Genomic DNA, 16,717 nt, shown 5'->3' with positions numbered 1-16,717 from the left:
CGCTCAAAAATTGCACAAAATAGCTTTTCACTGTTGACATTTTCATTTTGATATTCGTTTAAATAAATTTGTGTGGGATATATTTTCATTAATACCAATCCGATAAAGAAAAATACAATTATTATCTGAATTAAAAATTTTAATTAAATAAATTTATTGTATAAAAATTTAAATTTATCGTCGCTTAAAATTTTAACCAAAATAAAAAATATTTTTTATTAAAATTATAAATAAAATATTAGTAATTTAAAATAAATAAATTACCCTTGTAATTGAACGAAATTTAGACAACCAAATAATTGGAAAAGTAAATATAAATAGAGACAACTCCGAAAACAATCCAATTAAACGGTAAATTGAGCGTCCAAAAAAAATGAGAAAATTCAGCAGAATCACGCTTGCCATTTTACTTCGGACATGTCCCAAAGAATAGACGAAACTTTTTTACAGTCAATCAAGTAATTTAGATGGAAATTTTATCTAAAAACTTTTGCATTCTAATTAATGCATTGTAATTTATAAAAGGTTCATTTGTTTGCTAATATTTAACTTCCCGATAAATTTCGTACAAGATCGAGTAAAAGTTTTATACCAAATACCCTCGCTTCTCATTTGTTACTTTTTTTTTTTTTTGTTTTTTACACCATTGTTTATGTAGAATAATTACTAAAGTATCAAAGAAACTTTTTTTATTCAATATTGTATCGTATTGTATGTTTTATATTGTCAGCGTTGGTCTGAAAAGATAAAAAAATAAGGATCAAATAAGCTCTCTAATAGAACAAAACAGTTTTGTTCTCTTGATACGCACGCGACCATTCAAATTACCTCCAGATAAACTATTATTGAAGTTTAATTAAATTAGTTCATCTGTTTCGTTAATTAGCTAATTATTTATACGAACCGCTGGTTTATAGGGAAGTTATTAAACTAGAAGCTATTTTTGGGAACTCAATATCGAATTTTATTTTTTTTTTTCAGTCTTGCGGGATTTGTCTGATATTTCTTCGGCTTAAACTTTCGTAAGCTCCAATATTAAAGAAAAAAATAATTCATCAGTGCAATTTTGTTTTATTACTAAGATATGAGTTTTAATTATAAATTTTCGTAACACAATTTTAAAGTAATATTTTTAAATTAATAAATTGTTTAAATATTTTACATTTAAATTTGCTTAATTATTAAATAATTAAATTTTTATAATCCATTAAACAAATATTAAATATTGATTTTATAATAAATTATTAATTAACATTGATGGATTTAGTCATCATTAAATTACAAATTTTTCATGATGCGCAAGAACGCGCTGTATATTTTCTGGTAAATATTTACCTATAATTCCAGAAATACAATGCGGGAATGAACAGCTATTAGTTATTTTATCAATACACCATTCAATTTAAATCTATCCAATTTTCATATTTATACGCGTGTACAAAATATAAAATATCATAGCACAATATTTAAAAAAAAAAAATCGATGACCGTATATATAAATTATAAATTTTTTTTACAAAAATTCGATGATTGAAAAACATTTATTTCATGAAAAATTTCCAAGGGAATTAAAATTCATCTCCATATATATGAATTTTTTATATTCCGTTCCAACTAAGCAATTCATTATTTCCTCAGTGTAATAGTAAAATAATAAACTCTTTACTTCTTTTCGTATTGAAGCTTGGAGAAAACTAATAAACCATTGTGTGAAAAAAAAATTAATTAATACTAATAAAAAATATTTACAAGACACAATAGCGAAAAACAGGTAAAAAAAAAAATAATAAATTAAACAACGCTGCTGACTGTTAAAATAGTCTCATTAACTCCGTTACCGTGACTGCTGATATTCTCATTGCTCAGTTGATGGTCGACAGGCGTATGTCTGCTAATTAACATCCCTCTGGCATTATTTTCCTCGGTTACTTTGACACTCGTGTAATCAATAGACGACTTGGTTCCTCTGTTGCATTCATGCCGCGTTGAATTTAGCTTCAGCATTTCCTTTGCTTGGTCTATCGTACTCCTGCAATTATATAGAAAAAAAAAAAAAGTACAATATTAATGCGAGTAAAATGGATATCATACTCGGTTAAAATAAAAAAATAACTGAACATTTCCATTGAATCACTACCAAAATTTGTGATACGCCGCTTTGCAATAGCTTTTACATTTTAATCTAGTTTTATCCGTTGATTGACTTTTTTATCGGAAAATTTGTTTTCGTTTGATGAAAAAAGCATTTGGATGAGTTTTAAATTTTCCTATAAAAGTTTTATAGTCAAAGCTCAGTTTCAATTCAGTTTGTGCGATAAAATCGATCATAGCTCATAACGATAAAAGTTTTTTTTTTGCGGAGAGTATTTCGGTAAAAATCGGCCCAATTCACAAAATAATTACTCTAAAACTTTACTAGAGTTTGAAACCTCGTCAAAGCTTTGACTGAATAAAAATATAGATTAAAAAACATTATTCAAACAATATGTATTTTTTTTAAAATTTTTTAATTATGCCAAAGCTAAGGCCAAACGGCATTGAGAGAATATAGGGGTGAAGGGAGTCAATTGAACCAACAGAAGTTTAGCAATTTTTTATCATTCGAATCAAAACTAAACAATAATTTTTTTTTTTTTTTTTGGAATGTTAGTTTATTATGTCTACTGTTATTATCTATCTTCTATTTGTACTAATAAATGGAGAGCCGGTTTTTTTTTGTCCGGTTATACTGTGATAACTACTGAACCGATCGAAATAATACTTATATCATCTTACGAAGTATTTCAAATCCCAGTAAATGAATTAATATATTTTTTAGAATTTTTTTAAAAGATTTTTTTCTTTTTGTTTTTTAAAGAACTTTTGTAAAAATGTTATGTATAATTATAATACGTATAATATTGCTAATGTATAATAATTTTGTATGTATTAGATACCTGAATAAATTAGTCAATAAACAACGTGAATTCTCAAAAGTCATTAATTGATGCAAACGCGTTGACTTGTTCAACTGACCCCTGCTTGGGGGCAATTGAACCACTGCTCGGGGTCAATTAATAAATAACATATTTATTGTTACTTGTTAATATTACTATTGTACATTTTTAATGCACAGATATTATATTATATAAATTTTTTCTATCCTACATAAAATTTTAAAATTATTGTGAAATTTAAAATCTAAATTTATATGTAACAAAAGAAAAAAAATATTTACCTAAATGTGCACTTAAAATTGGTTCGATGAGGAATTCGATCAGAGCCACAGTGGCAAAAGTTTCTTTCTCTGTTATTAATAATACTACTATTAATGTTGTGATTAACATGGATGATAGTACTGTTGGGGCTTCTTTGGTTCTTGTGGCAACAGATGGTCTTCTTGAACGCGCGTCGATATCTTAAACTCATTAGATTATACAAAATCGGATTAACAGTTGTGCTGAAGTAGTAGAGGAATCCGCTCAGGATGTACAACCACTCGTTCAAGTCAGGATAATAGTCCGCTTCGCGGGCGTAAACATAAAGTAAACGCTGGGCGTGAAACGGCGCCCAACAGAAAAAAAACATCACCACTACTACGCCTATTTTTAAAAAAATTAAATTACAATTCAAAGAGATGATTAATATTAAATTAATAATAAAAAAACCTTACTCAACATCTTGACGATACTTTTCCGCGATTGAACATGCCTCGACTCCGCGTGCACGGAGTGAACTATTGAATTTTCCCTTATGCGAGCGCTCTTCCGAATTTTCAGGCCCATTTTTGTGTAAACTACGAGAATTATCACCATGGGTATCAAGAAGAAAATTATACAGCTCAGCTCGTACAGAGGAAAGTTCGGCATGTCCGGAAGCAACATTGCACAAAAGGCTGAATCGTCTGAGGCTTCGCCGGACCCTGAAATTATTTAATCTTCAGTGTTTGTTGGGCTATTTGTGTGGTCAGCTATTTGCAAATGAAGTGGTTAGAATACAATTATTCGGAAGGTAAATAGAAGTAATTACCTGGTGGATACTCGACGTAGTTAACGTTTGTGTACATTGCAAAAGGTACCGCAGATACTAAAGCAATAGACCAAATCATGAATATTATTTTAATAGGCCTTTGTGGTTTATCTGTTGTGTAGCTTTCCAGGGGATGGCATATAGCGAAAAAACGCTCCATTGAAAAGGCCACTATCGTTAGTACCGATACATACGAAGACCTGTGATTAATTACACCAATAAATATTTTATTATTTGCACCCCCATTTTAACCGTGAAAAATGTTCTCTTTGTTTTTTGTTTTATTCGTAACATTGCGGTATTTATTTGCTAAATTACTTTACTTTGATTTATTGTTCCGTTAATTTTTCAAATTATTTTTTTTTCCTTAAAAAATTATGATTAAATTTTTTTTTCAATTTTTATAAATTAAAAAATTTATTTAGAAGTTTTTTTTTTAATAAAAATTAAAAAATTGTTTGAGAAAAAAATTTTTTTTATTAAATTAAGCTTTATGATGATTAATTATAAACTACTTACATCTCGGATACATAAGCCCTAAGTTTGCACAAAGTAACTCCCAGCACCCAAGGATATTGTTGCCAAATACAGCTGAGCTCGTTAGGCAATCCTGTAAAACATAAATACTGTCATTAATTATGGTACTTATAGGGTAAAGTGTATTAATTATAATTAATTAATTATTAGAGCATTTGACATTTGTAAAAACACAAGTAAGTTATCAAAGCTCTACAGTCGGGGAAACAGCGTAACTAGATTAATCTCATAATCTCGAGATCAAATGCGTTCTCTGCTCAAAAGACGTAATCCGGTAACAAAAGCTCATCAAAATTAGCCGTCCAGTTTGTAGTTTGTAATTTTTTTATCTGTAAATTATATTCAAGTAAATAACTATAGGGAAGTAAAAATATAAATAAGGGATTTAATAAAATTGTCTAGACCCCGAGGCGAGACGAAGAATTTCCTGAAAAAATAAATAATCACTCGAGTTGCCGTCCAATTTAACGCAACCTGTTGCATGTGTCAACTCTCAGCCACCTAATTTAATCAACTGTTTTGTTATAAACCTTTTTCAATTTTAAATCACCTTTTTCAATTATATTAAACCACTAGTTTTTGGTTTAATTGCGTAAATAGTGAGCTTTATTCTATCGCATCTGATTAAAAAGTAAATTGTTTCATTTTTGCACACAGAAGGGTTGAAATTTTTTATAATCATTTTAAAGCGCTCTTAAAATTTGTAAAATTGAGATAAATTGTAAATTTAATAGTGAAAATTGTAGCTTATTTTATGATTATTCATGCACAGAAAAAAAAAAAAGGAAAAATTATATCATGTCACGGATAGAAAGGATAACTTGACTCAAGACAAAAATTTTTGAACCAAGAAATTTTTTTTTAAACCAAGAATTTTATTTTAGTTTAAGAATTTTTTCTCTTGACTCAAGAAATTTATTATTTTCCTTATTAAAAAATTTTTTTTCTTTGAGTCAAGCTAAGCTTTCTATTGGTGTAATATTTCAGATTGTAATTTTACAAATTTTTTTAAAATTACATTGTAAAATGTAAATATTACATTTAAAGTTGTAAAAAATAAAATTCAAATTTTGAATTTTAAAAATATTATTTCGAACTGTAATTTTTTTATTTTTAAATTTGGAACATTACTATTAATAACGTAATTTTTTCCTTTTTCTTTTTTTCCGCTAAAAAACTCAATTATATAATGTAAAATAAAAATATACACTTGCAACAGGCCGATTTATAAAAAATCTATTTAAAAAAAATTTAATAAAGTTTTTTTTATGGAAATCAAACAAATATCCTCTGAATTTTTTAATACAAGGTAAAATAACTATTCCGCAGTCATAAACACCCTTCAAATGTAATTTCCGCTAACAATTGCAACCCTAGTAATGAACAGTATTGTTCCGCATCATATATATACTGGCAAAATCAATAAAAGCGTTACAAAAATACCCAGGGGTAAAGATCAGCCAAATTAACAGAGTAATTAATCATGTAAAACACCAATTAGCGCCTGTTACATTAAACAATGCACAGATAAATAACAAATATAAAACAATAAAGTAGATGAACAAAATGAATGTTAAATCCCAAGTAAATGACGCAGTTATCTCGTGCAAATAATCGTAGCGATAAATGTTAATAATCTTTCATACTCTTGAGTCGTGGACACATAGACGTGATTTTACTACAAATCTTATCACTATCTCGGGTATCATAATTTATAAGCACTTGATTAAAAGTGGATCAAAACTTGTCAATCAGAAATCACCTGGTTTTTTCATTTATTTGCTCATTAATAACTGGGCTCCATCCACTTTTCTTTAAATTGGATTAATTGCTCGATTCTTTAAATATATTCGATCTCTTACATGGTTGCGCTTCGCTTCTAATGAATCTTTAGATGATATTTATAGCTGTTGGTTTATTTTGATTTTATTTGTAATCAAAACTTATTTTTTAGACTTTCAAGGCTGCAGATGTCTAATCTAGTAAAAATTGTTTTTAAAAATTAAAAAGTGTTTTTTAAGACTGTTAAATTTATGAAAATTAAATTTAAAAATTTTTATTGAAATAAAAAACATTTTATTTGTACAACATTTAAAAAAATATTTTTTTGTTCTAATTTAATAAATGAAAAAAAATAAATAAATAAAAACTTTTAATCCAAGGATGTTATAATTATAACATTTGGTCGATACTATTATTATTTTTGAAATTTCCAAGGCTACAGATGTTCAAAATTAACATTATTTATCAAATTTAAATGGTGTTTTGTAAAATTTATGTTCAGATTATAAATTTTATATATTTAGTTTTGATAATTTATTATTACAACAGTTGGTTTAGATTTTTATTTGTAATCAAAACTTTTATTTTTGAGGCTTTCAAGGCTGCGGATGTTAAAAGTAGTAAATACTGGAATGCTGTTTTGTAATACTGTAAACTTCAAAATTAACTTATAAATTTCATATAAAAGTAGTTTCAATCCTAATAATTTATAATTTTAACATAAACCTTAGCGTATCTAATCATTAACAATGCACACTTGGTGTTTCGGCTAATATGTTATATTTGTAAACATACTGCATGTGACAAACACGTATTACCTTTGTAATACGTTTTGTAAATATGTATTTAGTTGGTCCTACAATTCAAATTATTTCTGTTGGACGTTTTTACGTAGATAAATAAATAATATTTATTTGAGATTGTTACTGATAATAAAAATTTTCAAAGCTATCTGTGTTTACAATAGCAAATATCATTTTTTAAAGTGACATGATTTGTTGTAATATACTTTAAAATTTATAGGTAAGTTATAAATTTTATAAATTTAAAGCTGTCATCAAACTTTTTGTTAAAATTAATGAAATCTCTCAAAAAATCGAATATTTATTATTAATTATTTTTTTTATAAAGTAATTATAGTTCAAAAAACAATTTAAAAATTAAAAAAAAAAATTGCAAGTTAAAGAACCTTTAAAAAAAACTTCACGCATAATTTCAAAAATTTTCTACTTGTTAAAATTTTTTTTTAACAAAAAAATTTTTTTTTCAATAAAAAAAAATTATAAAAATTTTCAGAAGTCGGCTAGTTTATTTTTCATTCAATGTCAAGACAAAATTGCAAGTAAATACATTGTTCTAAAAAAAGAAACAATTAATTACACTAAAAATTTGACACAATTAATTTTAAACACATGAAATGATGAAATAACGCAAAAGTAATAAATCATCTAGCAGCTGAGTGAAACCAACCAATCTCAAATTAGAGCTCGACAAGCGCAGGAGGAACAAAACAACAAAAGTAGCAATGAAGGAAGAGTACTTACCGAGGGTGAGCAAAATTAGGTCAGATATAGCCAGTCCGAAGAGATAATAGTTAGTCGAAGTGTGCATCATTGAGTTCTTAACGATAACAATGCAAGTTGCGATGTTTCCAACCACCCCGGTGACGAAAATGCTGACGTACGCCAGGGTAAGAGGGACCACCAGCCTCATCGACAGATTTTTCGGGCCCAGAATTCTGGTCAAGTACTCTTCTTCCGTCAAATTTTCTTTGTTCAGAGCCTGCCAAAAGTAGTCAAAGTCCCGCTCCTCTGATCCTTCCATTTTTTAAATTTATTACGGAGTACTGCAAGTTAAATTTTAACTCCTTTCTTGCCCGCTGTCAAGTTGCGGTCATCAAATACATCTTAATGTTTAATTATCTAAGAAAGTTTTGTAGCAAAAGAAGAATATACTTTTTTATAAAATTTATTTAAAGGCGTTTTACAATAGCTTCCTTTTAAGAACAAGACATATTTATTGTTGCCGTAAAATCCGCGAGTGAATCGATGACCTTAAATCCAAACTGCAAAGTTGCAATTCTTGTTTTCAAAGCACTGCACCATTTTTTTTTTTTTTTTTTTTTTTTTTCAGGTACAAAACTTTAAATTTAACTTTTGTTCTAACATTACACTCAACTATCGCAAAGCCGATTTAGTTCTTAGTTTTCTTCATAATAATTTATTTACAAAACAAAGTTAGGATAAATGATTTATTACACTCACTATTATTTAACTGTTCATAAAATTAATCGACACTAAAAAATTAACATTGGATTGGCAAGTAATTAAAATAAAAAATTAGAAGAAATAGAAAAAAAAAATTTTTCAGAGCTTAGATTTACTTGAGATCGTGTTTAATACTAGCCGATAATCTGATGACAGAACTCCTACTATACTACTGTTCACCAGACTGCCGAAGACACTTGACTCACGAGTAGGGCGATGTGAGTGTTGGATGAGTTGTTTGGAGCTAGTGTATACGTACACGCAATAACACTTAGTAAATTAAAACGTCTATTGATGTTTGAGTACTGCACTGGTGTTGGTTTGTTTGTTTGCTTGAGGGTCATTTAATTGGAATAAATTTTTCAAATAATTGTAGAATTAAATGTACATCGAATTATATTACAAACATTTTGATTGTATTTCACATTCATTTTCTATGAGTTGATTAAAATTTGAAATTTATTTCACGGTTCAACTAAATTTTAATTATTGTTGATATTTAATTCATGATAAATTGATAAATTTAATTTATTGATCTGTAAGTAATTTTTAAAAATATGTATTTCATTTTGTTGATGTTTTGATTATCTATATAATTTAATTTTTTATGTAAACAATAAATAATTATTTAGAATTGATTTAAACTTTTTATTTTGTTGTAGAATTTTACTGTCATATTAAAATTACCGGACATTTAAAAATTTTTTTTAATTGAATAAAAATTATGAGTAAAAAAACATTTTTTAAAAATTACACTTAGAATTTAAAAAATTTTTTTTTATTAATTTTCTTCAATAAAAAAAATTCTAAAAGTTTTCAGATATCCGCTAATTTAATTTTCATAATTTTATTTTATATTTTTTTAAGCTTCTATATGTTAAATTTAATTTATAATTATATTTTTTTTATAATTTTTCTATAAAAAATTCATAAAAATAATTAAACATCTCTATTTTTATCAAGACAATTCGATAATTTGATTAAAACTTGCGAACTCCGTGATTTGTGATAAATTTCTCCGTTTCTGACGGAACTTTTTTCAGCAAGTCCATCCATTATTTTGACAATTGTAGAAAAAGTAGATTTATTGGGGCGTAATAGTGACATACGAGGTATTATCGAGCGATAGATTCAAGATTGATTGAGTGATTTGCCCGGATAAGTAGTGAAAAGGTTTTCTTCAACAAGAAGCCTTAAAGAAGAAAAAAAAATTACCGACAAGAAAACTTTTAAAAAAGCATGTATTCGCTAGAGCTTGTTACACTTTATTATTAGCTACATATATCTCGTGAAAAAGCGCGTCCCACAAGGATCGGAATTTTTCTTAGGAATCTCGCTGCGAAACAAATACTCTGTAGTTTCAATTACGGAAAAAAAAAAAAAAAAAAATAATTTAATAAGTAACATCTATGATATAAAATAAGACAAAGAACAGATAGTATCATGCTTTTTTAACACATTAAAAAGTGTAAACATGTCTTGAGTTATCTCTTGTTATCGAGATAATAGTATATCATTTTTATCTGAAAATACGACAACTGGAAGCCAAGTTCATTTTTTAAATGACAATGATAATAAAGTATAATAACTCTTTTATGGATTTTATATTAAAAATCTTTATAAAATTGATCAATCTTCAATTTTCGTCACAATAGAGATTACTTTTTCCTTTCTTCTTCAATTTTGATGCTAAATATTAATCTAAACTTTAATATCGATGACGGAAGAATGTAATCTCTTTTGAAAAATGTATTGGAAATTTTCTTCCCACGGAATATTTTCTCCAATCCATCCGCAGTCATGAATACTGGGAATGATATAATATATAAAAATATACTATAAAATAATCTAAGAGATACACCGTTAAAGTTAATAACAATAAAACTAAAATGCATTTTTCTTCTATCTAACAAGGAAAATGAAGAAACGCGAAACGTTTTTTTGCATATAAAGTTTCATGTATCGCGTTACTGGAAAAAATATAAGAATTTTTTTCTTCTTCTGCTAAGAATTGTCGGGATTTATCATCCCCAAGATTTATGCAGAAAATTTTTTTTTAGATTGAGATAATTTTGTAGAATTTTATGTTTAACTTTCTTCGATAAACTTTGCAAAAGTATTTAAATTTTACAGTAATTAAGTTAATTAAAAAAATTGTAACAGTCGGTAAATTGATAATTTCTCGGCAAGTTTTTAGTGAAGTAATAAATAATTCATCGCAGTAAATTTGGTCGGGAATAAATTCTGGGGAATCGAAATAAACTAGGACATAAATGCGTCCCTTGTTGACTGTTTGAGTGTAGAATAAAAATCCGATATTGGATACGCTGTTGAGAGATCGAATGTAACGACCTAGAGGAACAACAAACAAAATATAATCTTTTGCAAGATCAATGAACCCTTATCGCAGCCGAAATTCGCATTGCCAAGTGACAGAACTTCTATTTCAAAGTTTTAAATCTCCTTTGAGTGTTTGATATCGAAAAGTGCTGGGATAAAATGAATGTAAAGTACAGTTCAATTTTGGAATAAGACTTTTGTGAATTCTTTTTTTTGAATTAGTTTAAAAATAAATTATTTACTAGTAGCAACAAAAAAGTTATTAAAAAAAAAAAATGAACAGGTAAGTTATTGAACAATTTTTTATTAAAATTTTTCCTTATATTAAATATTGAATTATTATAATTAATAATTAATCTGAATCACTATCACTCGAACTATCACTATCAACATTAGTGAACTGATTGCAACGATTTGTGTTTATAAAAAGATCATCATCTTGATCACTGGTTTTATTTACAGGTGCTTTATTTTCCGGTTCCTCTTTATCGAACTCCTTTGGCCAAACGTTTTGCGCTCGGTAGGACTTAATGTGCCTCTGAAAACCATAAAAAAATTAAACATTAATTATTTATATAATAAAAAATAACATAACATAAAAATATGACAGTAAAATAAATAAAATAAAAAATTTAGTGTCTACCTCAGTGAGAACTTTAATGATTACAGCCTTGACTTTGCCACCCTCGGGTATCGGTTCTACGAGAACAAAGTCATCCCGCTTTACATAAACATTGTTTCGAAAGATACTCGGCATTGAAACGAGAAATTGTTCGCCTGTACTGTCACTCACTTCATGAAGATTATTACCCCGCGGCTCAACAAGTCGTACTATAGATTGCGACTCCAGGGGAATACTCAGATCATCTTGAAGCTTTGTTACGTGTTTACGTTTTGTTATTTTTGACATTTTTATCTGTAAAATTCAATTTTTAAAAATATTACTTTTATACAATAAAAAAAATTTATTCTTACACAGAAAAAAAATTAACTTGAATCAAGAGAAAAATTTTTTAACCCGCTGAAATTTATTATTTTATTTTTCATCAGCCTAAACTCTATTATAATTATAATAATAATAATAATAATAATAATAATAATAATAATAATAATAATAATAATAATAATAATAATAATAATAATAATAATAATAATAATAATAATAATAATAATAATAATAATTATTATTATTATTATTATTATTATTATTATTATTATTATTATTATTATTATAAATAAGCAGTGAGAACTTCAACCAACTATTAAATCCGTCTCAATAACACCCACTTACCTACCTACAAACAATAAAAATCTAAACCAGTAGTTAATTAACCAAGCTGATTATCAACTTTGTTTTTCTTGATCAAAGCATTGTGCCAAGGCCCGAGAGACCCCCCAGCTTTATCAACAGCCTTCCAGATATCCAGACTCTCCCCTTTGACGACTCCGTACCTGCTCTCGAGCCCGTAAGGATTCGAGGGAGTCTTGCAGTCGCTGCTGGCTTCCTTCCTCAGCACAGTGTCGACCTCGACAGCCGCGAAGAAAGCAACTGAAGCCGGAAGATCCTGGATCCCGAGTCTGGAGGCGCAGAACGACCTGGTCAGCAAGTTGGTGACGTGCATGGCCAGCGCAGCGTTGTACTTGTACCTCCCCGGGACCAAGTACCTGATCTCGTCGTGAAAGGACAAGCAGAACCTGGCGTTGTCTCTCATCAGCCAGCGCATGCACACCAGCATCAAGTGGAGAAAGTCAACAGCTCCGCTTTGCACGACCCAGTTTATCTTGGTCGGCAAATATTTGTCCTTCAACTCATCTTCGACTTCCAGAGCCCGGCTGAGCCTTGAATTTAAAAACGGAGTGATCGGGTGCTTGCTCCCGGCTATTTCTTCGAGCCTGTTGAACATAGCAGACTCCGAGCCGCCTTCCCACTTGCTCTCAAACATCACCTGCACGGGCTTTCCGTGGAGTTTCGCGAGTCTGGAGGCGTCGTAGCCGGAGTACTCCGAGTCCTGCAAGTCGTCGGTGACAAACTCCTTCCTGAGCTTGAAGACTTTCTTTCCCTTGGTGATGCTAAACATCTTCCTGGACTTTGCCAGCGCTTCTGCGTCACTCATCGCTGGATTGAACTGCTTCAACAGTCTCTCAGCGAATTTTTGCCCCGCGCCGTAAATTCGCGCGTAATTTATAACTTTGGCATGATCTCGCGATATCCCGACGGCTTTTGCAGTGACACTGTGCATGTCGGTCCCCTCAGACTTGTTGCCGATCAAAGTCATCCACCCGAAGGGCGTAGCGCCTTGAATACCCGCGCAATATGCATCTCCGATCAGCGAAGCGATCCATAGTTCCTGGCTGTCGACATCCGCTCCGACGATATTGTACCCCGGAGGGGCTTGTACCATAGCTCGCAATTCAGAGCCCACTCTATCTTCATGAGCATTTGAAGCTGTCATCCACGTGGCCTCTGTCGCCCTCCTAGTCAACGTTCCACTTACCACGACCTGAGGAATTATTGCGCCATAATTTTGGTATGACATACTAGCACTGCTGCCTGCCCGACGGATTATTCCTGGCAAGTCATTGTCACTCAGCCAAACCACCAACTGGGACATTATTCTGTCCCGGTTGTTCCGCCAGTAGGATACCATCTTTGATATCTTCAAGACCTCCCTCGCGCTGGAGTCCAAACCCGCCAGAACGTTTTCTGAAAATTTGTTAAGAAAATCTTTAGCCAAAGGATTCCCGACATTCAACTTCGGGCCGTCTTTGTGAGGTAGTTTGAAAAACCAGCAACAATTGTCAATTATAACGTCGCACCAAATTCCAGCTCCCTTGTAAAATATTTCAGGTCTTGATTCTTTTTCAACACTCGATTTAGTTTTTCGATTTCTCCAAAATTCTGTCTTGTGCAACTCCTTCTGAACATTAGCCTGCAGAGTGGCCATTGCGTAACTCATATCCGAGTCCTGTTGATGTTTAATCGGGAGCGGACACTGTGCTAGGAGTTGCTTAAGCGGCAGCTGGGTATCCACATCCGGGTCGCTGTTAAACGGAACCAGAAAACCCCAGCCGTGTTCTTTTATGTAATGCAGCGGGTAGTTTTCCCAGGTGAGACTCAGAAGCTTTGGAGTTATCTTCATCGAGGTGCTGATATTCTTTGGTCCGGGAAGCCAATTTTCCTCGCCAGGTTTCATGCATAATTTACGGTACCACGCAGGGTACCCTGGCATGTGTGGAAGCTTAGCGGGTAATAAATTTTTAGTGTCTTTCAAAAAGCCAAATTCTTCTTCCAATTCATCGATTTCTTCCTCACCATCAGTCAAATATTTTTCGTGATCTGAGATTTTTTTTTCTTCATCAATTTCTGGACCGGGAATTAATTTCGTGGGCTTTTTCTTAACTTTGACAGTCTGCGTGCTCCAGTCCTGGTCCCACATCCACAGATCTTTCTTGTACTTGTCTCCATGCATCAACTTACAAACTTCATCAGCTCTTTTGGCCAAACTGACCTTGGCTTCGTAATTTAAATCTTCAAAAGCAGCCTCTGACTCTTCAATATACCTGGACCAGTTGGTATTTACCGGCAGGTAGGCAGTTCCCAGTTCCAGCATTCCCGCGAAGCTTACTGGGTGAGGAAACCGGTCCTTGAAAAGAGGAAATAATTTTTCTAAAATTTCGTGAGTTACTACGACATCTCTCGCGCAATAATTCATCAACTTATCAAACTCTTTTCTGACTTCCAGCAGCGAGCCTTCAACAAACAAATCTCGCATGGACTTCTCGTGGGTCTTCCCGCAGTACAACTTGTAGACGTCGGCCAGATTATTCAAGGACGTACCTTGGAGCTCTTCGTGGTCTAACAAGTTTTTCTTGGCCATCACTAGGGTCCTTTGGTAGCTGTTCATCCCGCTGATCGCTATGTGCAAGGACATGGTGTCTATAAAGCGCGCACAAGTCGGGTTCAACCAGTACTGCTCTTTTATTCTTGCTCTGTCGTAGCAGACATTGTGTCCTACTATTATTTTTGGTTTCTTCTGATGATCAGTCAGCTTCTTGCCGAATTCAAGACTTGTGCTTTCCATGGGAACCAACATGTCCAAAGTAAACGAGCGACTTTCTACGGGAAGGCTTGTACCGCCGACCAGGGATTTCGACACCCAGCCGTACCACGCTTCAGAAGTTACTGCGGTAGCTAAGGTCGGTAATGGACCTTCCTTCATGCATACTTCCACATCGAATATTATTCCCGGCTCTAATGGGTAATCCACTTTTTCTACTTTGGCATTGGTGTATCTAGAAATAATAAAAATTTATTTTTATTTTATGGTTGCGTTTTTTTTTTTTATTTAGTTGAAAAATATTATTGAAAATAAATTGCAAATAACAGTAATGTAAATATTTTATTGAAATAAAAATAAAATTGTCTTTTTAAAAGTTAATATATAATTTAAGTAATATATACATATATAAATTTAATAATTTAATAAATAATAAAATTTTTAACTAAAAATAATCTAATTATTATTTAATCAAACATTTCGTCAATTATCAGTAAAAATAAAAATGTTAAAAATAATGCATTTAAATTTACAATATTTTTATTCAAAATTATCACAGCTAAGATTTTAGTAAATATTTGTCATTTACCTTGTAATATTTTAACAAGAATTTTATTAAGGTATTTTTTTATCACCAAATGCAATGTGTACTTTATGTTTTAATCATATTTGTATATTTTTACAATTTTGTTGATGAAATTAAGAAACCACTGACGAAACGTTTAAATAAATAATTATTTGAGTTACGATTAACCTTTGTTTAATTAAAGAATTAAATAATAGTATCATAAATTATAAATACCTAGTCCATCCTTCCTGAAGCTTCCAGCTAGTCGGCATCTCAGGAATTTTTTTCACCATCTCTTCGACTATTTTAAAATAAGGTCTAGCTTGAGTTTCCGCTATTTTATAAAAGTGTTCTTCCAAATTTCCCCCTTCCAGCGGCGGGAGATCTATATCAGCACTGGGAATTCTAGAAGTGTCATTTATTTTCATACCAAACGCTTTTAATTGTTTTCGCAAATCGCTTAATTTTTCTCTGGATAATTCAACATTGTTGACCCTCTTAAATACTTGACTGTGCAATTTCTTGGGCAGCATTTGCATGTTCAGTTCGTTGAAACGTTCCTCACAATTATTCAGCCTTTGATTTTCTGAATTATCAGCTGACGCTGAATTTTTATCATTTAATTGTCGGCTGTCAATTATTTTACCTTTATTTTTGATGCTATTAGAATTTCCAGCGCAAAATTGTTGATACTCGTCATCTTGGTGGATAGTTGATTTTAAGTCTCTGGAAGCTGGTGAGGTTATCTTTGTATTGATCGGCTTGGCACTTTTTTTTTTAACTTTGACTTTACGGAGTGAAAAATTTGGTTGCAGCTTAGTTATTCCATTTACATTTATTGACGGCTTTGAACATTTATGACGGATGCAGATGTTTATTAATTTAACTTTGAATCTCATTTTTATGTCTAGAACCACGAGGTCGAATACAGAAAAAAATAACTGGTAAATAATTTAAGAAAAAATTTTAATGATCTTACCTGGGTTTTTTTTAGATTTTGTTGTCAACTGTCAAAATATATTTAGCCGGTTCGAAAATATCCAGAGGAACGCACAAAAATATCATATATTGAATAATATTATCAGAATAACAATGCACATGTGGAGAATGTTGCGTTGAGGCTCCATTTTTTTCTGAGGTTACTTTGATTTCTACTT

At 30.6% G+C, this 16,717-nt stretch overlaps 3 protein-coding genes across 3 annotated transcripts; all 3 read right to left on the bottom strand.

Annotated features, from left to right (window-relative positions):
* Positions 1 to 1,055: 1,055 nt before the first annotated feature.
* On the bottom strand, positions 1,056 to 8,793 carry LOC141534890 (neuropeptides capa receptor). The gene is made up of 6 exons (XM_074254510.1): positions 7,872 to 8,793; positions 4,528 to 4,618; positions 4,009 to 4,208; positions 3,653 to 3,901; positions 3,218 to 3,581; positions 1,056 to 2,029 (listed from the first exon to the last, which is right to left on the bottom strand). Exons 1-6 carry the CDS (start codon positions 8,149 to 8,151, stop codon positions 1,792 to 1,794), a joined length of 1,422 nt encoding a protein of 473 aa, XP_074110611.1. The 5' UTR covers positions 8,152 to 8,793; the 3' UTR covers positions 1,056 to 1,791.
* A 2,429-nt stretch (positions 8,794 to 11,222) lies between these two features.
* Positions 11,223 to 11,844, bottom strand: LOC141534875 (putative RNA-binding protein EIF1AD). The gene is made up of 2 exons (XM_074254482.1): positions 11,578 to 11,844; positions 11,223 to 11,472 (listed from the first exon to the last, which is right to left on the bottom strand). The coding sequence occupies exons 1-2, from the start codon at positions 11,842 to 11,844 to the stop codon at positions 11,287 to 11,289; spliced, it is 453 nt and encodes a 150-aa protein (XP_074110583.1). The 3' UTR covers positions 11,223 to 11,286.
* A 418-nt stretch (positions 11,845 to 12,262) lies between these two features.
* Positions 12,263 to 16,511, bottom strand: Tam (DNA polymerase gamma, catalytic subunit tam). Its single transcript, XM_074254480.1, has 2 exons — positions 15,795 to 16,511; positions 12,263 to 15,227 (listed from the first exon to the last, which is right to left on the bottom strand). The coding sequence occupies exons 1-2, from the start codon at positions 16,457 to 16,459 to the stop codon at positions 12,263 to 12,265; spliced, it is 3,630 nt and encodes a 1,209-aa protein (XP_074110581.1). The 5' UTR covers positions 16,460 to 16,511.
* Between the last annotated feature and the right edge of the window lie 206 nt (positions 16,512 to 16,717).

This window comes from Cotesia typhae, unplaced genomic scaffold, assembly GCF_013202065.1.
Source record: "Cotesia typhae breed Kobodo isofemale line unplaced genomic scaffold, CoteBio_Ctyphae scaffold_13, whole genome shotgun sequence".
Lineage (NCBI taxonomy): Eukaryota > Metazoa > Arthropoda > Insecta > Hymenoptera > Braconidae > Cotesia > Cotesia typhae.
The sequence above is the reverse complement of the archived record's forward strand: the minus strand, read 5'-3'. Positions and strand labels throughout refer to the sequence as shown.

Bases quoted from the DNA above. Each gene is read 5' to 3' on its own strand.
- LOC141534890 (XM_074254510.1), bottom strand. From the start codon at position 8,151: ATGGAAGGATCAGAGGAGCGGGACTTTGACTACTTTTGGCAGGCTCTG. The intron at 3,902-4,008 runs GTAATTACTTCT...AAATAATTTCAG, and splicing joins CTACGTCGAGTATCCACCAG to GGTCCGGCGAAGCCTCAGAC. The intron at 3,582-3,652 runs GTAAGGTTTTTT...TTTTAAAAATAG, and splicing joins AAGTATCGTCAAGATGTTGA to GCGTAGTAGTGGTGATGTTT.
- LOC141534875 (XM_074254482.1), bottom strand. From the start codon at position 11,844: ATGTCAAAAATAACAAAACGTAAACACGTAACAAAGCTTCAAGATGAT. The intron at 11,473-11,577 runs GTAGACACTAAA...TATGGTTTTCAG, and splicing joins TCATTAAAGTTCTCACTGAG to AGGCACATTAAGTCCTACCG.
- Tam (XM_074254480.1), bottom strand. From the start codon at position 16,459: ATGAGATTCAAAGTTAAATTAATAAACATCTGCATCCGTCATAAATGT. The intron at 15,228-15,794 runs GTATTTATAATT...TATTATTTCTAG, and splicing joins CTTCAGGAAGGATGGACTAG to ATACACCAATGCCAAAGTAG.